Source organism: Rhinolophus ferrumequinum, chromosome 16, assembly GCF_004115265.2.
Source record: "Rhinolophus ferrumequinum isolate MPI-CBG mRhiFer1 chromosome 16, mRhiFer1_v1.p, whole genome shotgun sequence".
In the NCBI taxonomy this organism is placed as follows: domain Eukaryota; kingdom Metazoa; phylum Chordata; class Mammalia; order Chiroptera; family Rhinolophidae; genus Rhinolophus; species Rhinolophus ferrumequinum.
In genome coordinates, this window is record NC_046299.1 from 64,762,897 (window position 1) to 64,788,068 (window position 25,172).

General features: G+C 36.0%; 1 protein-coding gene across 1 annotated transcript in view; it reads left to right on the forward strand.

The window, feature by feature from the left end:
• ZFAND4 (zinc finger AN1-type containing 4) overlaps positions 1-25,172 on the forward strand; it is a 118,914-nt gene that overhangs the window by 54,463 nt on the left and 39,279 nt on the right. Inside the window, exons 2-4 of the mRNA XM_033131219.1 lie at positions 13,704-13,779; positions 14,700-14,767; positions 18,108-18,294. Coding sequence (XP_032987110.1) covers positions 13,704-13,779; positions 14,700-14,767; positions 18,108-18,294 — 331 coding nt within the window. The remainder of the gene's footprint in view (positions 1-13,703; positions 13,780-14,699; positions 14,768-18,107; positions 18,295-25,172) is intronic.

Genomic DNA, 25,172 nt, shown 5'->3' on the forward strand with positions numbered 1-25,172 from the left:
AGAACAGCAAAATAAGCCCAAAGGGAACACAAGGAAGGAGATAATAAAGATCAGAGCAGAATTAAATGAAATAGAAACCAGAAAAACAATACAAAAGATCAATGAATCCAAGAGTTGGTTCTTAGAGAAGATAAACAAAATCGACAAACCATTAGCCAGACTCATTAAAAAAAAGAGAGAGAGGACCCAAATTAATAAAATCAGAAACGAAAGAGGAGAAGTGACAACGGACACTGCAGAAATACAAAGAGTTTTAAGAAGTTACTATGAGCAACTATATGCCAACAAATTTGACAATTTGGAAGAAATGGACAATTTTCTAGAGGCGTACAACCTTCCAAGGCTAACTCAAGAAGAAACAGAAAACCTGAATAGACTGATTACCACCACGGAAATTGAATCAGTAATCAACAGTCTCCCAACAAACAAAAGCCCTGGACCAGATGGCTTTACAGGTGAATTTTACAAAGCGTTCAAAAAGAATTATCACCAATTCTCCTCAAGCTCTTCCAAAAAATCCAGAAGGAGGGAAGACTCCCAAACACTTTTTACGAAGCCACTATCACCCTGATCCCAAAATTAGACAAAGACACCACAAAAAAAGAAAACTACAGGCCGATATCTTTAATGAACATAGATGCAAAAATCCTCAACAAAATATTAGCAAACAGAATTCAGCAATACATTAAAAAGATCATTCACCACGATCAAGTGGGATTCATTCCTGGTATGCAGGGGTGGTTCAACATCCGCAAATCTATTAATGTGATACACCACATTAACAAAATGAAAAATAAAAATCACATGATCATATCAATAGATGCAGAAAAAGCATTTGATAAAATCCAACAGCCATTTATGACAAAAACCCTTAAGAAAGTGGGAATAGAGGGATCTTATCTCAACATAATAAAGGCCATATATGACAAACCCACAGCTAACATCATACTCAATGGGGAAAAGCTAAAACCATTCCCCCTAAGATCAGGAACAAGGCAAGGATGCCCATTATCTCCGCTTCTATTCAACATAGTTCTGGAAGTTCTTGCCACAGCAATCAGACAAGAAAAAGAAATAAAAGGCATCCAGATTGGTAAGGAGGAAGTAAAGTTATCATTGTATGCAGATGATATGATACTATATATAGAGAACCCTAAAGACTCCACCAAGAAGCTATTAGAGCTGATAGATGAATTTAGTAAAGTGGCAGGATACAAAATTAATATTCAGAAATCAGTTGCATTTGTATATACCAATCATAAAACATCAGAAGGAGAAATTAAAAAAACAATCCCATTTACAATCGCTCCAAAGACTATAAAATACCTGGGAATAAATTTAACCAAAGAAGTAAAAGATCTATACTCAGAAAATTATAAGACACTGATGAAAGGAATGAAGGAAGATATAAATAGATGGAAACACATATCATGTTCATGGATAGGAAGAATTAATATAGTTAAAATGTCCATACTGCCTAAGGCAATATACATATTCAATGCAATTCCTATCAAACTGCCAACGTCGTTTTTCACAGAAATAGAACATATAATCCTAAAATTTATATGGGACCATAAAAGACCCCGAATAGCAAAGGCAATCTTGAGAAATAAGAACAAAGTGGGAGGTATAACAATACCTGACTTCAAATTATACTACAAGGCTACAGTAATCAAAACAGCATGGTACTGGCATAAAAACAGACACATAGATCAATGGAACAGAATAGAGAGTCCAGAAATAAATCCACGCCTATATGGCCATTTAATCTACGACAATGGAAGCAAGAATGTACGATGGAGTAATGACAGTCTATTCAATAAATGGTGCTGGGAAACCTGGACAGACACATGCAAAAAAATGAAGTTGGACCACCTCCTTACACCATATACAAAAATAAATTCAAAATGGCTTAAAGACTTAAATGTAAGGTCTGAAACCATAAAATACCTAGAAGAAAATATAGGAAGAAACTTCTCAGACATTACCCGGAGTAAGATTTTTACTGATATACACCCTCGCGCGAGGGAACTAAGAGAAAGAATAAACATGTGGGATTATATCAAACTAAAAAGTTTTTTCACAGCAAAGGAAACCATCAATAAAACAAGAAGGGATCCTACTGAATGGGAAAAGATATTTGCCAGTGATATATCTGATAAGGGATTAATATCACAAATCTATGGAAAACTTACTCAACCCAACTCCAAAAAAACAAACGATCCAATTAAAAAATGGGCAGAGGACTTGAAGAGACATTTTTCTGAAAAGGACATACAGATGGCAAACAGACATATGAAGAAATGCTCAACCTCACTAACCATCAGAGAAATGCAAATAAAAACCACAATGAGATACCACCTCACCCCAGTCAGAATGGCTATCATCAATAAATCAACAAACAACAAGTGCTGGCGTGGATGTGGAGAAAAGGGAACGCTTGTGCACTGTTGGTGGGATTGCAGACTGGTGCAGCCGCTATGGAAAACAGTATGGAGGTATCTCAAAATTCTGAAAATGGAACTACCTTATGATCCAGTAATTCCACTCCTAGGTATCTATCCGGAGAAATCCAGAACTTCAATTCAAAAATCTCTATGCACTCCTATGTTTATTGCAGCACTATACACAATAGCTAAGACATGGAAACAACCAAAATGCCCATCGGTAGATGACTGGATTAAGAAACTGTGGTACATTTATACAATGGAGTATTATGCAGCCATAAGGAAGAAAGAAATCTTACCATTTGCAACAACATGGATGGATCTAGAGAACATTATGTTAAGTGAAATAAGTCAGACAGAGAAAGATAAGTTCCATATGATCTCACTTATTTGCGGATTCTAAAGAAAAGAATAAGTGAATGAACTAATCAGAAACTGTTTGGGAGACAATGAGGAAAAACTGAGGGTTGCTAGATGGGCGGGGGGAGTGGGGGGTGGGGGGGAGGGTGAGGGGATTGGAGGGCAGTCGGTGACCACAGGATGGCCACGGGGTTTGAAAATTAATCTGGGGAACGTAATTTGGTGGTTACCAGAGCGTAAGGGGGTTGGGGGGTGGGGGACGAGGGTGAGGGGGATCAAATGTACGGTGATGGAAGGGGAGCTGACTCTGGGTGGTGAACACACAGTGTGATTTATGGATGATGTGATTCAGAATTGCACAACTGAAATCTTTGTAATTCTACTAACAATTGTCACCCCAATAAATTAAAAAATAAAAAAATAAAAAAAATAAATATCACACCTAACCTAAAAAAAAAAAAAAAAAACAAACAAAAAAAAACAAAAAAAAAAATCATACTACAAGTCTATAGTAATCAAAACAGCATGGCATTAAAACAGACACATAGATCAATGGAACAAAGTAGCCCAGAAATAAATCCATACCTATATGGTCATTTATGACAATGGCAGCAATAATTTACATTGGGGTAAAGACAGTGTATTCAATAAGTGGTGCTGGGAAACCTGGACAGATACATGCAATAAAATGAAGCTGGACCACCTCCTTACGCCATATAAAAGAACAAATTCAAAATGGAGTAAAGACTTAAATGTAATATCCGAAACCATAAAACTCTTAGAAGAAAATATAGGAAGTAAGTTTGCAGACATTACCCTTAGTAATGGTTTTTCCTGATACATTCCCTCAGGCAAGGGAAGTGGGGAAAAAAATAAATAGATGGGATTACATCAAACTCAAAAGTTTTTTCACAGCAAAGGAAACCATCAATAAAACAAAAAGGCATCTTAATGAATGGGAGAAGATATTTGTCAGTGATACATCTGATAAGGGGTTAATACCAAAGTTTATAAAAAAACTCATTGAACTCAACACCAAAAAAAACAACCCAATTAAAAAATGGGCAGAGGACATAAAGGGACATTTTTCTAAGAACATACAGATGGCCAACAGACCTATGAAAAAATGCTCAACCTCACTAATCATTAGAGAAATGCAAATAAAAAACACAATGAGATACTACCTCACTCTGATCAGAATGGCTATTATCAGTAAATCAACAAACAAGTGCTGGTGAGGATGTGGAGAAAAGGGAACCCTCGTGCACTGCTGGTGGGATTGCAGATTGGTGCAGCCACTAGGAAATCGTTATGGAGCTATCCCAAAAACTACCTTATGGAACTACCTTATGACCCAGTAATTTCACTTTTAGGTATCTATCCAGAGAAATCCAAAATGCTGATTCAAAAAAAAATATACTGTGCAGCCCCATGTTTATTGCAGCACTATTTACAATAGCCAAGACATGGAAACAACTGAAATGCCCATTGGTAGATGACTGGATTAAGAAACTGCGGTACATTTATACAATGGAGTATTATTACTTGACCATAAAGAAGAATGAAATCTTAACCATTTGCAACGATATGGATGGACCTAGAGAACATTATGCTAAGTGAAATAGGTCAGACAGAGAAAGACTTATATGTGGAATCTCACTTATATGTGGAATCTAAAGAACAGAATAAATAAGCAAACTAATCAGAAGTGGTCTCAGAGATACAGAGAAAAACTGATGGTTGCTAGATGAGGGAGAAGTTGAGGAGATTAGAAAGCACAAATTGGTAGCTACAGGATTGCCACGGGGATACGAAAGACAGTTTGGGGAATATAATCAATAATGTTGTAAAGAGGCCGGCCCGGTGGCCCAGGTGGTTGGAGCTCAGTGCCCCTAACTCCGAAGGCTGCCAGTTCGATTCCCACATGAGCCAATGGGCTCTCAACCACAAGGTTGCCAGTTCGATTCCTCGACTCCCGCAAGAGATGGTGGGCTCCACCCCCTGCAACTAAGATTGAACACGGCACCTTGAGCTGAGCTGCTGCTGAGCTCCCGGATGGCTCAGTTGGTTGGAGCGCATCCTCTCTACCACAAGGTTGCAGGTTCGATTCGTCGACTCCCTGCAACTAACAATGGCAACTGGACTTGGAGCTGAGCTGTGCCGTCCACAACTAAGATTGAAAGGACAACAACTTGACTTGGAAAAAGTCCTGGAAGTACACACTGTTCCCCAATAAAGTCCTGTTCCCCTTCCCCAATAAAATCTTTAAAAAATAAATAAATAAAATAATAATGTTGTAAAGATTTTGTAGGCTGTCAGATGGACCACTTGTCTTATTAGGGAGACCACTTCAGGGACGGTATAGATAGATGCCTGACCACAGCACTGTATACCTGAAGCTGAAGCTGAATAATACTGAATATCAATTATAATTTTATATATGTATATATATGTAAAATTATACATATATACACATACACACACACACACATATATATATACACACACACATATATACATATATATGTAGTCACAGGATGTGGAGTACAGCTATATACGATGTCAGAGATGTAGTAGATTCGCGGAGGGGGTTATCACTTTGTGAGGGGTGTAAATGTCTATTATATTACATTGTTCTGTATACCTGAAACTAAAAAACAAACAAAATGACACACACACACACACACACACACACACATATAAAAGGTAGTCTATCACCTCACCAGCCTAAAGAAGAAAAACCACATGATCATATCAGTAGATGCAAAAAAAGCATTTGATATGAAATCCAACATTCATTCATAATAAAAATTCTCAGCAAATTAGGAATAGAGGGGAATTTCCTCAATTTGACAAAAACCTACATACTTAATGGTTTGAAATTCGAATCTTTTCTGCTAAGATAATGAACAAGGCAAAGATGTCCCCTCTCACTGCTGCTTGAATACTGTACTGGAAGTTCTAGCTAATACAATAAAACCAGAAAAGGAAATAAAAGGTCTACATATTGGGAAGGGAAAAATAAAACTGTCTTTGTTACATCTGACATGATTGTGTAGAAAATCCAAAAGAATCAACAACAACAAAAACTCCTGGAACATTAATACCCAATACAATGAAAACCTTAGATATAAATCTAACAAAATATGTACAGGGTCTATATGAGGAAAATTTAAAACTCTGAGGACACACATCAAACAATAACTAAATAAATGGGGAGAGATTCCACGTCTATGAATAGGAAGACAATATTGTCAAGCTGTCTGTAGATTCAACACAATCCCATAAATATCTCAGCGCGTTATTTTGTGAGTATCAACAAACTGACGGTACATTTTTTATGGAGAGGCAAAAGACCCAGAATATCCAACTCAATATTGAAGGAGAAGAACAGAGCTGGAGGACTGATACTACCCAACTTCACGACTTACTAAAATGCTACAGTAATCAAGACAGTGTAGTAAGGATAAAAGAATAGACAAATAGATCAATGGACTAGAATAAAGAGCCCAAAATAGACCCACATAAATGAACCCAACTGATCTTTGACAAAGGAGCAAGCCAATACAATGGAGCAAAGTCTCTTCAACAAATAACCCTGGGAGAACTGGACATTCTTCACACAGACCTTACACCCTCCAAGAAAGTTAGCTCAAAATGTGTCATAGACCTAAATGTAAATTGCAAGCTATAAAACTCCTCAATGATAACATGCAGAAAAGCCCAGATGATGTTGGGGATGGTGATGACTTTTTAGATCCAATACCAAAAGCATGATCTATGAAAAAAGTGATTGGTAAACTGCACTTCATTAAAATTAAAAACTTCTACTCTGTGAAAGACAATGTCAAGAGAATGAGAAGACAAGCCACAAACTGGGAGAAAATATTTGCAAGAGACAGATCTGATAAAGGACTATTATGCAAAATATATAAAGAACTCTTAAAACTCAATAATAAGAAAATAACCCAATTAAAAAATAGGTTAAAGACCTGAACAGACACTTGACCAAAGAAAATGTGCAGATAGCAAGTAAGCATTTGAACGTCCTATGTCATTAGGGAAATATGAATTAAAATATCAATGGAATACAACTACACACCTATTAGAATGGCCAAAATCCAGTCAGTGAAACTTAGGTTTTACTTAAGGCAGATAAAAATAATGCTGATAATAAATCCATTACACTTACATATAATATAATGCCAGGTTACTCAATGAAATGAAAACCGATATAGCAAGGTAAAGAGATAAAGAGTGATTGGCACTGGTGACGGTGGGGAGTGTATTTTTTTATAAGTGGTCAAGAAAGGTATGAGGAAATGACATGTGAGAATTTTAATAAAGCAAGGGAAGGAACAATAAGGATATCTGGAGGAGGAGATACCTTGAGTCAGGAAGTAGCCGGACTTATTGAAGAAAGAATAAAGGCAAGCGTGCCTCAAGTAGAATTACTAAAACAGAGAGTAATGGAACATAGGGTTAAAGATATGTGTAGGAAAGGCTTTTAAATGCAGTACTAATGAGTTTGACATCCTTTAGCTATCCTGTTCTAGGGATTTCCTATTGGTCCAGTGATACAGCTAATTCCCCAGCTTCACAACATCTGTATTAGGGTTCTCCAAAGAAATAGAACCGAAGTGTGTGTGTGTGTGTGTGTGTGTGTGTGTGTGTGTGTGTGTGTGTGTGTAACTGCTGAGGATTTTATCTTTATCACTGAAATCAAATAGTTCTGGGTGAATTTTCCCACGTACCTAATAGGTCCTTTCAATGTAAATTCAGGTCTTTTTCTATTTCTGGAAGTATTCCAGGATTATAGTTTTAAATATTAGTTCTGTTTTACTGTTTTTCTTTTTCAAGGACTTTGGTAATGTGAATATTATTCCTTCATGGCCTGTTTTTGATTTCAACTACCTTCTCTCTGACCCTTTTTTCTTCTTTCTTTATGTCGTTTTTATTCTCTTGGTTGCTTTCCTGCCTTGTCCCTTATATTATCTCTTGGTATCTTGTAATTTATACATGATTTTTGAGGTAATTTTGTCTTTTCTCCTTCGTTTCTTTTCTGAGTTTAGTCAGCTTTCTTTTTCATTTGTCTCTGTTTTGTTTTGTTGGGCTTTCTCTTTTTTGGACATTTTCTGTTCATAATTTTTGAATTTCTGATTCACATCATTTTTTTATATCTTCAAATGCTTGAGCTAGTTTGGGGTGTGGCTTTACAGTTTTCTTCTGCTTCATGGTTATTTCTCTGGGTAAAATTTTACCTTGGTTGATAAGTGTGGGGTTTTGTTTTCTAGTTTTTACTGTTTGTATGGATTTGTTAATTTTTCTCTTGCTGATTTTTGTGGTAAAGGGGTGTTTTACAGAGTCTATTTAATGGTGCTCTCTCTGTCAATATAGCAATGTCCAGATGTTTTAGTAGATATTTTATGTTTGTTTTAAGGTGATGGGAGTTGTGAGTCCTCCAGTTTTGTGGTTTTCTTTTGTCTTGGAGGACTCTTAGGTGTTCACCCCTTGTTCCTGTTCCCCTCCCTGATAAAGGAATTACTAAAAGATGCTCTTCCTCTTTTGTTTTTGCCTCCTGCAGAAGCGCCTTCAAATTGCTTGGCTTTAAAGTCCCTTCCTTATAGTCAGTACTCTAATCCACCTGAGTCCTTTTTGTAGACTTTTCAGACATAGAATAGCCTTTTTTCTTGTGATGATTTTATATTGAGCTTATATACCATCACTAGCTTCCCTGACTGTCTTTCCAAAATTTTTCTCAGTCAGCCCTGCAGCGGGAGAGCATGAGACTTCCTGCTCTGAGAATAGGTGTTGGCCGCTTTTTATTCTCAGTTATTCTGAAGTTTGAACATCTTCTGATTTCAAGTTAGGAGGCTGAAGGTGTGGTTTCTGTGTATCATTTCCCTTCTTGTTGTTCTATATTGTTTTGGGAGGAAATATTGGGAGATGGGAACTATGGTTCACCATTGTCTTTAATTATCCATAAGTTCTATGGATTCTGGTTTGTTTTCTAAATGTAGAAAAGAACATTTTTTCAAACACACACACATCTGTGTGAAAATTCTAAAAAAAAGACAAAAGAAACATGCTTGAGTCATTATTAGGATTAGATGAGGTCATGAGGGTTGGACCCCCTTGCTGGGATTAGCGCCCTTACGAGAGAGACATCAGAAAGCCCCCCTTCTCTCTGGGTGCACTCTCAAAGAGGTTGGGTGAGCACACAGGAGAATGTCAGCTGCCTACCAGCCAAGAAAAGAGGCATCAGAATGAAACCTACTTTGCTGGAACATTGATCTGGGGCTTCCCAGTGTCTAGAACTATATAATTGATTCTTAATATTTTGTTTTTCTTTCTTTTTTTTATTAAATTTATTGGGGTGACATTGGTTCGTAAAATTATATAGTTTTCAAGTGTACAATTCTGTACTTCTATAATAAATCATCTATATATCACATTGTATGCTCACCACCCAGAGTCAATTCTCCTCCCATTACCATATATTTGACCCTGTTTACCCTCTTCTCTTCTAGCCTCTTACTCTCTGGTAACCACTAAACTGTTGTCTATGTTTATGAGTTTTGTTTCTATATTTGTGTCTTTTTCCTTTGTTGCTTTCAGTTTTACATCCCACATATCAGTGAAATCATATGGTTCTCGACTTTTTCTGTCTGACATATTTCACTTAGCATAAGAATCTCAAGATTCATCCATGTTGTCGCAAATGGCACTGTTTCATCTTTTCTTATGGTAAGTAGTATTCCATTGTGTGTACATACCACATCTTCTTTACCCAATCATCCATTGAAGGGCTCTCGTTGTTCTCATGTATTGGCTACAGTGAATAATGCTGCAATGAACTGTATATATGCTGTATATATATCTTTACAGATAAATGTTTTCAGATTTTTTTGGGTAGATACCCAGGAGACGGATTGCCGGGTCATATAGTAATTTTATTCTTAATTTTTTGAGGAACCTCCACACTGCCTTCCATAACGGCTGCACCAGTCTGCATTCCCACCCACAGTGTACGCGGGTTCCTTTTTCTTCACAGCCTCTCCAACACTTGTTATTATTTGTCATGTTGATGATAGCCATTCTAACTGGGGTGAGGTGATATCTCATTGTGGTTTTGATTTGCTGTTCCTTAATAGCTAGTGAAGTTAAGCATTTTTTTCACAGATGAGTTGGACGTTTATATGTTTTCTTGGGAGAAGTGTCTGTTCAGGTCCTCTGCCCGTTTTTTAATTGGATTTGTTTTTTTTTGTTTTGAGTTGTATGAGTTCTTTATGTATTTTAGTTATTAACCTCTTATCGGAGGTGTTTGCAAATATCTTCTCCCATGTGGTTGGTTGCTTGTTTGTTTTGCTGATAGTTTTTTTTGCTGTGTAGAAGCTTTTTAGTTTGATATAGTCCCATTCATTTTACTTCCTTTTCCTTTGAGTTCAAATTCATAAAATCCTCTCTGAACCCAAGGTCCACAGTTTAGTACTTATACTTTCTTCTATGCAGTTTATTGTTTCAGGTCTTATGTTTAGGTCTTTGATCCATTTTGAGTTAATGTTGGTACACAGTGACAGATAGCAGTCTAGTTTCATTCTTTTGCACGTGACTTTCCAATTTTCCCAGCACCATTTATTGAAGAGGCTTTCTATTCTCCACTGTATGTTTTTGGTTCCTTTGACAAAAATTATCTGCCCATATATATGTGGGTTTATTTCTGGGCTCTCAATTCAATTCTATTGGTCTGCTGCCAATACCATGCTGTTTTGATTATTGTCACTTTGTAGCACAAGCTGAAGTCAGAGAATGTGACACTTCCAGCCTTGTTCTTTTTTCTTAGGATTGTTTTGGTTATTCAGGGTCTTTTGTGATTCCATACAGATCTGACGATTTGTTTTGTTCTCTTTCTTTAAAAAATGCCATTGGGATTTTGATGGGGATTGCATTATATCTATATATTGCTTTGGGTAATATGGCCATTTTAACTATGTTGATTCTTCTAATCTATGAACATGGAATATCTTTCTATATGTTTGTGTCTTCTTCAATTTATTTTTTAAATGTCTTATAGTTTTCAATCCATAGGTCCCTCACATCCTTTGTTAAGTTTATTCCTAGGTATTCAATTCTTTTTGTTGCAATTGCAAAAGGAATTGTTTTTTCTTTTTCATTTCTTTTTCTGAAATTTCATTGTTAGTATATAGCAATGCAATGGATTTTTGTACATTGATTTTGTAGCCAGTACCTTTACTGTATTGATTTATTGTTTCTAATAGGTTTTTGGTGGAGTCCTTAGGGTTTTCTATATAAAGAATCATGTCATTTGCAAAAAGTGACAATTTAACTTCTTCATTCCCAATTTGGATGCTTTTTATTTCTTTTTCTTGCTCGATTGCTCTGGCAAGGACTTCCAGTACTAAGTTGATAACAGTGGTGATGGGGGCAACCCTGTCTTATTCCTATATGTAGAGCAAAAGCCTTCAGTTTTTCACTATTAATTATGATATTAGCTTAGGGTTTGTCTTTATTTTGTTGAGGTAGTTTCCTTTTATAGTTATTTAATTGTTTTAATCACAAATGGATGTTGTATCTTATCAAATTTTTTTTCTATATCTATTGATATAATCATATGATTTTTATCCTTTATGTTGTGTTTCACATTGATCGATTTTAATATGTTGAACCATCCTGGTGAGCCTAGAATGAACAATACTTGATCATGATGTATAATCTTTTTAGTATATTGTTGTATTCAACTTGCTAGAATTTTGTTCAGGATTTTTGCATCTATTCATCAGAGATACTGGTCTGTAGTTTGTGTGTGTGTGTGTGTGTGTGTCTGTGTGTGTGTGTGTGTGTCTGTGTGTGTGTTGTCCTTACCAGGTTTTGTTATCAGGATAATGTTGGCCTCATAAAATAAGTTAGGAAGTACTGCCTCTTCTTCAATATTTTGGAAGAATTTGAGGAAGACCGGTGTTAGATCCTTTTTGCATGTTTGGTATAATTTACTAGTGAATCTATCTGGTCCTGGGCTTTTGCTTTTGGGAAGGTTTTGGATGATTTTTTCAATTTTCTTACTGTTGATCGGTCTATTTAGATTTTCCAGTTCTTTGTGATTCAGCCTAGGAAGGCTATATGTTTCTAAGAACTTGTCCGTTTCTTCTAGGTTATTGAATTTGGTGGCATATAATCCTTCATAGTATTCTTGTGTGACCCTTTGTATTTCTGTGTTAGCCGTGGTACTTCTTCTGTTTCGTTTCTGATTTTGTTTATTTGTAACTTTTCTCTTTTTACCTTAGTGAGTCTAGTCAATATTTTGGGTATATATCCTTTTAAAACTTACTTTTTGTGGGTAATGACTGAATTGCACTTTAATATATATTTCTGTCATAATTTATTTACCCAGTCTTCTATTAAGAGGTATTTTCACCTGTCTAACTTTTCACTAGTATAAACAAAGCTGTATTAAATGATATGTGAGTGTGAGTATACACTGGCTTTGTAATAATAAACACCAGCACATACAGCACTTTTCCTGTCCTAGGCAGCTTATAGTGTCATAAGCAAAAGTAATTAGACAAGGTAGTATGTGGGATGTTTGAAAATGATTTTCATCCATATCAGTATCCTCTAAATGTCCTAATGTCTAAATGTAGATAATGCTTACCCTGGATAGTGTAATCTAGATAGATATTCTTTGGGCATTCAAATGTGCAGTTTGTAAAAAAATATATATATATATATGCTAGAGTGTGGGATCTGCCTAGTGTTCTTTTAACATCACAGAAATGTATAGAAGCTGCCTTGTAGACTGTATCTTTCAGCATTGAAAATCACTTTTTCCCCCTAAGATTGAATTATTCTGTAATTAGTGTTCAGGCTCTACAAAAATACATGTTAATATATACAATAATGAACTGCAATCACATACAGACACTGAGATGGAAAGGATTTTCTAATACATTAATGTTTTTAATTGGTAATTATATTGTCTGCCCCTTTTTAAGATTATTGACCTTTCTATTCACAAGAGATATGAAAGATGCCATTTTAGTCATTGAATAAACTCACATAATAAATAATCATTATTCCATGTGGACATTTACTCTGGGAACAAATTTTTAGAATGCAAACCCCTAAGGAAGTAAACTAAATATTCCATATTTTTGATTTAGATATAATTGATATATTAGTTTCAGCTGTACAACATAATGATTTGCTCTTTGGGTATATTGCAAAATGATCTCCACAATAAGTCTAGTTAACATTTATCAGCATACAGTTATAAGTTTGTTTGTTTTCTTGTGAGAAAAATTTAAAGATCTGTCTTGGCAACTTTCAGATAGATAACACAGTATTAGTAATTATAGTCCCCATGTTGTACATCACATCCCCATGACTTATTTATTTTATAGCTGGGAGTATGTACATTTTAACCCCTATCCGTTTCTCCGATCCCCACTCATACTTTTAACACAATATGATAATATAGTTTGTACTCTGCAGCATTTAGAACTGTCTTCTAGGTCTTAACTATTACATAAACGCTCTTTAGGGCTGATTCATGATATCTTGTTTTGTCCCTCATGGTATTTTGTCTTTTAAAGGCTCTGTAATGTCGGCTCTGGAATGTCATAGTACTTTGTTTCAAAGCTAGAGAGTTACTGAAACATACTGTTATTTTTCCAAAGTGAGTGGATTGGATACATCTATTTTTAGCCACTCTTTTTCCTAGATTTTAGCTAAGCACTTAGCATTTAATTTAGAAGTGTGTTTAATTTATTATTATTGTTATTATTTATGATTATTATTATTATTATATGAAATAGTATTATATCATCCTCTTTAAAACACTATTGAATTTTTAACCGTTTTTTATAACCTTTTCCTAAGGTATTCCCATCTGTCAGCAGCACTTAATTTGGAATAACATGGAACTTGAAGATGATTATTGCTTGAATGATTACAAGTGAGTGTATGAGCTGTTCCATAGACACTCAGTATTACCACTTCATGTGCCAGTGTTTTTCTTCTGAATCATGTCTCTTTTCTTCTGAATAGTTCTGATCCCTAGATTTCAGTGTCAATCCAGAACTTTAAGATGTGTTGGCTCAGTGCCCCACACTACCCAGTTCTTGTCCTCTGGTTCTTTGTTTTACCTTTTAACTGTTCACGCCAAGCTAATTATCCCCTGCCTTTTTAGAGCTTCCTCTTCTGATCTTGCCTTCCTTGCTCCTTTCTTTGAATACTGACTCATTACCACCTGGCTATGTCATTTTCTTTATGTTTTCACAAGTATTGGGTAAGAGAGTACTGCTCTTCACCAACTCTCATTTTTCCTTAAGCCCTCCTTTCTGTTGCCCAGTGAACAGGGGTTGTAGATACACTATCTGACTGTCCTTCTTCCTCCCTTCTCTCACATAATTCTTAATTCTATCCTTAAGAAAAGAGCAAAAGCGTCAGAGGCGATGTGGAATAGCTGGAAGAACACTGGGAGACTCTGTAGATTTGCTGTTTTCTGTCTTCTATTTTATTAAATATATCTGCTATTTTCTAACTCAGGGTCTTGGATAAGCTTCTTTTCTTCTTCGGGCCTCTGTTTCCTTACATGTAAAATGAAGAGGCTAAACCACACGATCATAGAGTCCTCTCCAGTAATTTTATTCTGAAATTTCATATCATATTTAATGTTTAGGAGAACTTGCTCACTTTTTCATTATTTATACATGTAAATAAATTAACATTTTATGTTTATGCACATTGCTATATCTATTTTTATATTTTAGAGGGTAGGCACAGTGCCTAATAAAGCAGCACATAATTATGTGTGTATTTAACACTGAATGCATTCTGATGATTGTAGTTTATTTTTGTGTTAATTATCCGCAGCATTTCAGAAGGTTATACCTTGAAGCTGGTACTGGCTATGCGTGGAGGACCTATAAATACTAGAAGAGGTAGGCATATGTTAAAGTTACATATGTTAAAGCAATTTGACAACAATAATCTTCAAGTCAATTGGTGTTTTTATATGTTTTATATTTAGGTCCTCTTTCTGTGGTTAGGTCTTAGAAGAGCCACATTTGTTACTCTAGGCATTGTTTTTTAAAGCCTAAAATCTAGGAAAATCTCATGATTCCTGATTCAATCCAGGAACATTTAAAAATAAACTTCACCAGAGTAGGGGAGGGAAATGGGATGGTATAGTAAAAATGTTGTTATTATTGTGTTCAGGTTCATTTCAGTCTTGTTGCTTTTTTTTTATGCACTGAGTCTTCAACTCCTGGGGTAATGATCATTATAGAAAATTCCAAAGATGCCTGTTAGCCTGGTTTATGATGCATTTGGGTTTCATGGATATTATCATGGCCCTGTTGAATATTTTTTCAGAATGTGGGCCTCTGGGAGTCCATTCATTCATTCAGTAAATACATTTGGAGCCCTTACTAGGTGTTCAGTGCACTGTTCCCTGGGAGAAAGCATCCCACTTCATCACATTGCCCACTATAAACATGTAGAAGTTGATGCCATTTCAAGTGCTGGAGAGAATAGGACAGCGCAGTAGAGTCTGCGGGGGCCGTACGGCAGCGTGGTAGAGTCTGTGGAAGCCAGGTAGTCGGAGGGTGATTGAATTGAGGAAGGGCCCTTGGAGACGATGGTGTGAGCAGACACTTGGTTAACAGGAAAGTTCTAAGCATGGGAAGAACTGGGTGTGTTCCCATTGTTCCCTGATTCAGGGATGTCCCGTGAATCCCCACCAAACAGGTGTCCTGAGATTGCTCAGAGCAGTCCTTCTCTGTGTGCCTCGTTTGGGAGATCCTTCTCTAGCCACGAAACAGAAGGTTAAGTATTGATCCCACTGCTGCTTCTTTGTTCCACAAGTCAAATTTTATCTCTGCTTCATAATTTTGGTTAGAAAATAAGGTTATTACTGTCTTTTTCCTAGAAACTTCAAGAGTGTTTTGTAAGATATGTTACTTTGGTTGTTGAACTGTTTTGGATAGGTTGGAAAAAACCAGGATAATAATGTTAGAGCTGATTAATTAGCATTCCTAATCTCGGGGACTTTCTATTAATTTGACTTAGGAAATTGTCCTCTGTGACATAGGTGATGTTTATAGTACTGATTCTGACGGTAGTGTAAAAACCTAAGGCGTATACTGAGCCATTATGGTAAGGTAGAATTATATAGTGTTTAATAACATGTGAACTCCATTGTGTTCTATTTTTGAAAGCTGGTTATTTGTGTATAGTATTGTTCTTAAACCAGGGGATTTAATCAGAAGACCTACTTTCCTTACTAGGACTAAAATTATTTTATGTTGATGAGGAAGAGTGTAAGTGCTACAGAGTCTGAGTTAAAAATGTATGTATTTTTTAATCTTTTTTAAAAAGTGAAAATGAAAGGCATCACTATCTTTTGGTAGTTGAAGCTTAGTAATACTTTTTTTTTCATACAGCTTTCTGTGCCTTGTTAGTAAATTGAAAAATCAGCACCTAGAACTTGTCTGTTTTTTTGATATTTTAAATTAAGTTTTTAATCATTTTGCCTTTATTGAATCAACTTTTTTAAAATTAAAAGCTTGCTGTTGCCTACCTTACATCATTGAAAACTTTGTGAAAAATAAAAACTGTATTGAGATCTAAAACTTCATATTGTATTTGAGAAACCATATTGTTTTAGCTATTTAGTCTTACTTGAAAATTATGGTTTAGAAAGTACCTTTATCATATGAGTTCCAGTAATATTTAGCTTTTAAAATTGTTCATGAATGAACCATTATCAAAACAGTGTAGAAAATACTTTCTTTCCTAAAACTAAATTTCACCCTAACCTATATATACAGTGTTTTATACCTGATGAAATCTAAGTGATTTTTGTTATGAAAAAAGTGTGTGTGCACATACACACATGTGCGTACACGCATCAATCCCAACACCTCCCTAAGTAAGGCACACTTTGTTGGTTAAAGCAAGGCTTTCATGCGGCTTCAGTAACGGCAGTAGCATTACTAGTAGTTTTTTATTTCTTACCAGTGTAATGTAGAAAGTATAGTATTAACTTAAAAATGGCAAGAACTTCTTTCAAAAATGTCTTTTAATATTTATACATTTTGTGTCTATGAAAGAGTCCATCAAAACATCTGAATATTTTTATAAATATAATCTAACTTTTATCGTATTTCTAAAGTTTCTGTGTTTCAGTAGTGGTGGTATTGAATTTAGGATACGGGAACATCTTGAATGTTTTCACCTTACTTTCAGAGTTTAGCACTTCTTATTGCTGTAATTTTTTAAAGGGTAGTGCAGCACTGTGATTCTGTCAGCAATTAAGCTACTTGAATGAGAGTTACAAAGTTTGAGAATTTGTTGCTTCTTCTAGGAAAGAGCATATATGTTTCCTCAGGTTGACATGAGAGTGTCTTTGGAAGCGAACTTTTCCCCCCGTAACCATTACTTAGACACCTACGTGAGGAAGCAATCTCTTTAGGCCCATTCCTACCACAGGAGCAGGAGCTGCGGCTGCTGTGGACAAGAGCCGGGTGTAATGATGGCTGCATGTCATTCAAACCTGAGGACAGCTCCGGCTTCTAGAGCCTGCGGGCAGTAGGGGCTCTGCCCCGGTGCTTGTGCTGACGGGACATGGATGCGTGTTAGGACACTTGGGGTCCTGGGAAGGTGCTTTCAAGTAACAACATTCTGACCATTATACACATTGTAGTTTTAGTACATGAGTGGCCCCCTCGTGTTCTGAATTATTGTGTACTGTTACTTACCTAACTGCACATCAAGAAACAGCTCTAAGAAGGATCAGGCTCTATACAAAACCAGAAGGAAAAAGAGGGATTCACTTGCTTCTCATTTCTAATATATGTCTCCCAATTATGTGTGTGTTTATTTTTTAAATGTAAAGTAAGTGAGATTTATATTGCTTTTAATTATTGATTGTTGGAACCAGTATTGGAAAATATAGGAAGCAGAAGGTGTCAAGTGAGAACAATCATTGGTAATTATGTTGTAGAATCAACAAATATATAGACTCTAGTGGCACAGAAAAACCTCATTTATTTTTGTACGTAACAACATAATAATGCATTTCATTTCTTCAATATTAATACAGCATAGGGAATGCTGTGTTCACTATAGAAGACCAGAAACTTCTTTGAAGAATGTCATGTATATATTGTATGCACAGCATTGTTGTTCAAATTCAGCTCTTTATATCCTGTCACTGTACCAAGATGCATAAAACTTGATATAAATTGAAAGCTTGTTTATCAATTTTTCCATTTATAGTTCCTATTGAAGATCCACTTAGGGAGATGGCTGAGTACATGGATTCCAGTCAAGATGAGGTCTGGCAGAAGACCTCCTGCAACAAACAAGTTACATTTTTGGTATACCGAGAAGGAGATCAATTGAATTTCTTTCGTGTAGTAGATAGGGGAGATGGCACTTTAACACCATTATCTGAATCTTTAAGGTAAATAGGTTTTCATTTGCATGTGTCACTTAGAAAAGAACATCATATTATACACTCTGTAAACCTTTATGTTTACCTTGTGTTGTTAAAATAATGTTACTGTATTCATGAGACTGACTAAATTCCATGTATTCTCCCCCAACTGCCCCCAACCGCAGGTATGTAATTCTGAAATTGTCCTTCATATGATTAATACTAAGTAATTTCTGAAACTGAAAATTCTTTATGGAATAGGATTTTTTTCATACAAAAGATTTATGTCTGTAACTTTATGAAACTCTAAGATGCCTACTACATTATGGAGTCTTATTATAATAGTGTGTTATTATACAACCTTGCCATAATAGAAAGGTTTGAACCTAAAGTTGCTGTCTTTTTTCAAAATTTACTCTGCTGCTTAAAGGTGGATAAATCTTACTTCTCAAGTCTTGTTTTCCAACTCCATAAAAGCGCGAGGAGTTGTTGTATTACTTATAAAATCAGAAGGAAACAAGCAGAAGGTACTTAGCTAGGCAACAGAACAGTTAAGGAATTGGCCAGGGCAGCCTATAAGTTTCTGTGAATCCGTCTTAATGATTCTTTAGGCCTCTCACTTAAGTCACGAAACACTACTGAGCTTTTTTGTAGACAGTCTCGACACTAGGCACTGGGTTACAGAGATGATTATTCCTTTCTCATGGAGCATGCAAGCTGCTATAAATAGTGTGTGTAATATACTTTTGGCAATTGTTATAAAAAGATATCAACATCTCTGGAAAACCAGATGAGAAAGGTCTTTATTTTGCCTGAAAAGTAGGGAGTTAGGGACAACCTCTGAGAAGAAGTGACCATGAAAGAGGAGTAGGAGTTTGCCAAGCAGACGAAGGAAAGGTCTTACAAGTCACTAAATGTAATCCCACAATATGAAAAGCCAGTGGCAAAACTCTTCATAGTAAAGATAACTTGTAGTCTGGAGAACATTTTCTGTGGGGCAGGAGTCTGGGCACAGTTTATGTGGGTGCTCTGTTCAGGGTCCCACAGGCTGCAATCATGGTTGGCAAAGGTGCGTCTTATTTGGAGGTTTGATCGGAGGAGAGAATCAGCTTTCACATTCATTCACATTGTTGCCATAAGTCCCTTCCTGGCAGCTCTATGACTGAAGCCCTGGTTTTCTGCTGGCTGTTGGGCTAGAGGTTGCTCACAGCTCCCTTCTGACTAACTCACACTAACTAAATTTCTGTGAATCTGGGGTCTAAGTTCCATCTGCAAATTCCTTTCACTTTTGCTCTGTTCTGTTGGCTACATGTAAATCAGAAGTTATGGCCACAGTCAAGGGTAGGAAAGTGTACAGGGAGTGAATAATGGGATCGGGAAATGCGGGGCTTCCTGTAGGATTCTGCCCACCATGGACTGTTAATGCAGAAGGACGACTAGACTCATTGTGGCCACAGAGTGTACACTGTGACAAATGGGTGTTGACTATTGACTGTAATGTGTCAGGATCTGGTTAGCACTACAAACGTTGCATAAACAAACATATGAGCTAGAAGTCAAGATGAAGGAGCGATGAGGGGTGCAGCCTTAATCCAGTGTCTCACTTGGAGCGTGGGTATGATTCTTCATACCTGTGTCTATGTGTGCTCGCTCACTGATGTTTGGGTGTTCTTCCCTAAGAACATCGTCTGTTGGCGCTCCTTTCCTAAGGGAGAGAATCTCAGCTCCTTAGCTTAGCATGTATAACCCTTTGCCTCCTGTCATCGTCAGTTTCTCAGTCCTCTTTCAGTATGCCAGGGTTTTGCACATCTGTTTCCCTTTGCTTGAAAAGTCATGTCCTCCTTTTCTTCCAATTTTTCCTCAGCCAACTTCTGTTGTATTTAAGATACAGCCCAAATGTTGCTGGGATTTCAATTAAAATTGTATTATTGTTTCTCTCTAGGTCATTTTTATTTATTTTTTTATTTTCCTCTTCCTTTCTGTTCACCTACCAGAATCGGACAAGATGTAGGGTGGATAAGAAAGCAGAGTAAAAAATTTTTTTAGTCATACCTTGAAGGACGTTTATTTTGTGTATTCTACAACAGGGGGCAGGAAACTCTTCTGTAAAGGGCCATATAGTAACTATTTTAGGATTTTTCAGACCAAGAGATAAAATCAATTGTACTTGTATAATGAGAAAAAAATGTCCACAAAATTTTTACTGACAGAATTTAAACTGTAAGAATAATAGAAAGAGAGGGAGAGAGAAAGAGACAGAGAGAGAGAGTGTGTGTGTGTGATTCAGGTCTACTAATGAGAAGAATGGAATTCTTTTTGTGGGAGTAATATTTTACTTAATTGGGATAGAAAGCTAGTGTTGCCTGTCAAATTTGCAAAATCATTTCCAAAAGTTTATCTGTTAATATTGATCTGTAATGAGATTTTATGTATTTTATCTTTGAAATTTTCTTTCTACACAGATAGATACTACCATATACTGATATGAGTTCATGAACATATGATTTTAATTGAGCATATTCATCACCTGGAAGGCATTCATAGAATTCTATTAGTCTTCCCTTGCTGTTTCCCTTTAGCATGTCGTTACACTGCAGATTAATTACTTTCAATTGAAGACAGATGGAGCTCCTTTAAACAGATTTTGAAATGTGGAAATTTCCATTAACTTGCAATGAGGTATAATATAAAAATGCTGCTGGTAGTATATTTTGAGCTCAGAAAACATGTCTGCTGCAAACTTGTGTGGGAATGGAGATCCCACTTAAGTGTTTAGCTTTTGAAAGCCTGACATTTCATTACATGAAGTTCACAGTAGTACTAGTTGTCAAAATAACATTATGCAGTATAAATTTCTCACATAAGTATGGTTTTGCCTTGTCATTTTAGGTGGAATTCATTAAGAAACATTATCAAGTCCACAGGAAAAGCTAATTTCCAAAGGCATTTACTGTTTGATATTAGCAGTTGAGGGTGGTTCTTTTGTTCGGAAAATTTCAGTGTCAGCCCTGAGCTAAAAGAAAAAAATCACAAAACTACTACTGTCAAGTCATTGAACTGATGGTTAAGTTCAGGAGACAAAGAAAATTTACCCTTGACACTACTGGTTCAATAATACATGGTAGATTCAAATATTTGCCTCAGGATACCTGCTGATGAATAATGCAGTGAGTAACCATAGGTTTTAAACACATTACATTTTCATTAGTTTTGTAAATTTGTTCAACTAAACTTTGCTTTTTTTTGTTCTACACATATGTTTACTCCATCCATAGTAGGAAATTTCACTACAAGTTGTACTGAATTAGTATTTTAGCAACTTTCAAAATAATCTTCACTGTGGTGGTTTCATGTAGTCACTAATTCTCAGTCACTTCAACTTGGTATTGATGCCCTGAATAAACAAAACAGCTACACAGTATCGATAACTTACATTGACTCATCAAAAGCCAAGAAAACCAACTCCAAATCACTTGCCTTATTTTTTCATTGACTATGTTTTTATTATTTTGTTAATTAAAGTTTATTGGGGTGACAATTGTAGTAAAATTACATAGGTTTCAAGTGTACATTTTAATTAACTATTGATGTTGCTTTCAATGTTGTCAACTTTTCGAGAAATTGTTCTTGCTGTAGGAGTAGTCTTTTGTAGCAAGTTTCTTTTGTCTGGACCCATTTCTTCAACCACTGTGATTAAACATGGTTTAATTAATTCATTATTAACAACCAGATTTCCTTGCTTGGCTAGTAAATAAACCACTTGGAAACTTATTTTGGTTGCAGTCTCATTTTAATTTTTGTGAAGAAATTCTACTATGATGAGATAGTGCATTTTAAATTTTCTGATTTTTTTGACCATTGCTTTCATGCAAGTTGAGCCTATTGTGATGAGTCCCTTAGTCTGGTAATGTCAAAATATGTTGTTTTTCTTTAGCATAGCTATAGTGTCATTGCATAATAAACACAATGCTTTGCTGTTTACTTAATAACAAATGATTTGCTCTCTACTGTGCCTTAAAACTGTCACATTTGAAGTCCACTCTTCTCTTATTGTTTTGACATGTTAGGTACATTACATACTGCTAAGTTTTTTTTTGAAAAGTCACTGTACAGTGATACGCCTGGCACTCAGAATGCTGTTGAATTATGACCATGTCACTGTGATTTGTGACATGCCAAGCCATAGAGCAAAGCAGTGAGAACCACATACAATTGCTGTTGCGGCTACTCACTCTGCCGTGGCAGTGCAGTCAGCCACATGCAACGTGGCACTCCAATAAAACTCTTAGTGACACAAGTTTGAATTTCATATAATTTTCACATCTTATGAAGTATTGTTTTTATTTTTTCAACTACTTAAAAATGTAAAAACCATTCTTAGCTTGTGGGGCACACAAGTTTGCTGACTTCTGTTCTAAGAAGAAACAGAGATAATTGAGTATTTATTTGATTCATTCCAATACAAAATTTAGTATCAGTCATTTTTAGTCTCAAATCTTTTTAATCATGCCACCTTCCTGCGTTTTAAAATGGAAAGAAATAGGAGGAAGCATTTGCAAGACTTTATTAAATGGTAACGTGTCCATGAGAGTCACATGAGGACATGGCTTCATGATGAACAATATTCATGTTGAAATAAATAATATTACGTTTGTCCATTTCTTATTTTTTAATCATGTTATTAGATTAAAAGATTTAGAGAAAGTTAAATATAAACATTCAAGAAAATATTTAGGCAATTATTATGCTTATGTGAATTCTCCATGCACATATATTAAAATTTTGATTTTCTCTTGTTAGAAAAAGAAAATATTTAGAAATTCAAGAAAATATTTTGGATACTTAAATATGAAGAAATATATTTTTGGATTAGACTTGTTAATTACTATGTTATCCTTGTCTAGTTACATTTTTCCAATTCAAAAAAAAATTGTGATTGCCTTCTGATATCATGAATCTATGGTTTGTGAGAGAAAAAGCACAATAATATGATTCTTTTTTTAAAAAATAGGTGAATTTAAAAGTTTCTTTAAACCTCCAAAATGCATCCAATGAAATATTTATCATGAATTTACTTTTTTACATACCTACACACATGTGCGCATAAACATGGAAACAGTAAAGGACCAATTTTTTTGTTTTGTTTTATATTTTTTTGTTTTTAGGAAGGTTGAGTCAGAGACCTCTTTCAATATTCAACATGGGTACTTAAAGTTAAAACACCACAGGGTATAATGGAGAAGTATTTTAAGTTAAAATATTGCAAGGTAACCAAGAATAGAGTATATTTGTGTCATTCCTTCCAATTCTAAGGGTGAGCTGGCAAAAATCTTCCTTCAACTCTCCTTTTCAGATGTCATTAACTTCAAGACAAGAGCCATCATATACCCTAAGTTCTGTCACTTTTTTTGGTACACAAGCATGGTGCAGTAAGGTCTATTGTTTGGTGCCTGGGAAGCAACAGGAAGTAATATAAAGAATAGATTTTGGAACCATACAGATGGGGAATTTGAATCTTAGGTCCGCCACTTACTAACTCTCCCATCTTGAACAAAATCACTTAACCTCTCTCAGCTGCAGTTTCTTCATTATAAAATGGGATATAATGTCATCTTATATAGTTTTTGTGAGGATTAGAAATAATGCGTGGAAATACCTGGAAGAGTAGGCATTTAGTAAATGCTGGCAGTGTTAGTGTTGTGCCCGTGGTGTCAGCTTTCCTAGTGTAGTAGGCCTCTACACTAGGTCCATGTGAAGTGATGGTCACAAGGCAAGCACTAGGGACTGAACTGTTTGTGGACATCAAGTCCTGCCATTCTTCCTTCTGATAACGACGCCTGCTGTTCATGGAATTAACTCACAATTACAAAATGTCATCAGTTTCACCATATAAAATTTAGGAATGAGGTTTTCTACTCTCTACTTTGGTTTTGTGTGGTGGTAGTATGTGCTTCAGATGCGTTACGCAATGTGCCTTATTAAGGCTCTCCTAAATTGTTTCCATTTCTTACCACCATATAAAACAGGAAATCTTATTAACCCTCTTATTCTTCAGCATAGGAGGTGTGATCAAACAATACGGCGAATGTTTAAATAAAAATGATTCATTACAGTAAAAGATACATTGCCATTAATCCCCCTCAAAATATTCCCCCTAGCTTTGAACACACTTATCCCATCATTTCTGCCACTTTCTGAAGCAGTTCTGGAACTTCTCTTCCGTGAGTGTCTTTAATTGCGCTGTCTAGCTGCCGCAATGTCCTAAATCATTTTGACTTTGGGGAGGAGCCAGAAGTCACACGGTGCCAGATCCAGTGAATAAGGTGGATGAGGACACACCATAAGGTTTTTATTTGATAGAAATTGCCATATACCAGAAATCATGTGTGACACGGAGCATTGTCATGCTAATTTATGGCACACTTTAAAACACACCTTCTCTCAACCATAGCTCACACCCGACTGACTGCACCGAACAAGTTGAAACTTGTCACACACTGTTACTAAGGTTTGGTGCACCGTTTCTTGTATTGAAGATCCCTGCCTTTCCGTTGGATGGCACTGGGCAGCAGCATTCACTGTATTTTGTGATCACAATGGAAAGGCTCCATGTCACACATCACTTCTGGTATGGCAATTTTTGTCAAATAAAAACATTATGATGTGTCCTCACCCACCTTATTCACCGGATCTGGCACCGTGTGACTTCCTGGCTCTTCCCCAAAGTCAAAATGACCATGAAAATGAAAGGTAAACGTTTTGAATCGATTCAGGACATGGAGGCCACCACAACAGCACAACTAAAGACACTCACAAAAGAGGACTTCCAGAACTGCTTCAGAAAGTGGCAAGAACGTGGGATAAGTGTGTTCGAAGCGACGGGGAGTATTTGGGAGGGATTAATT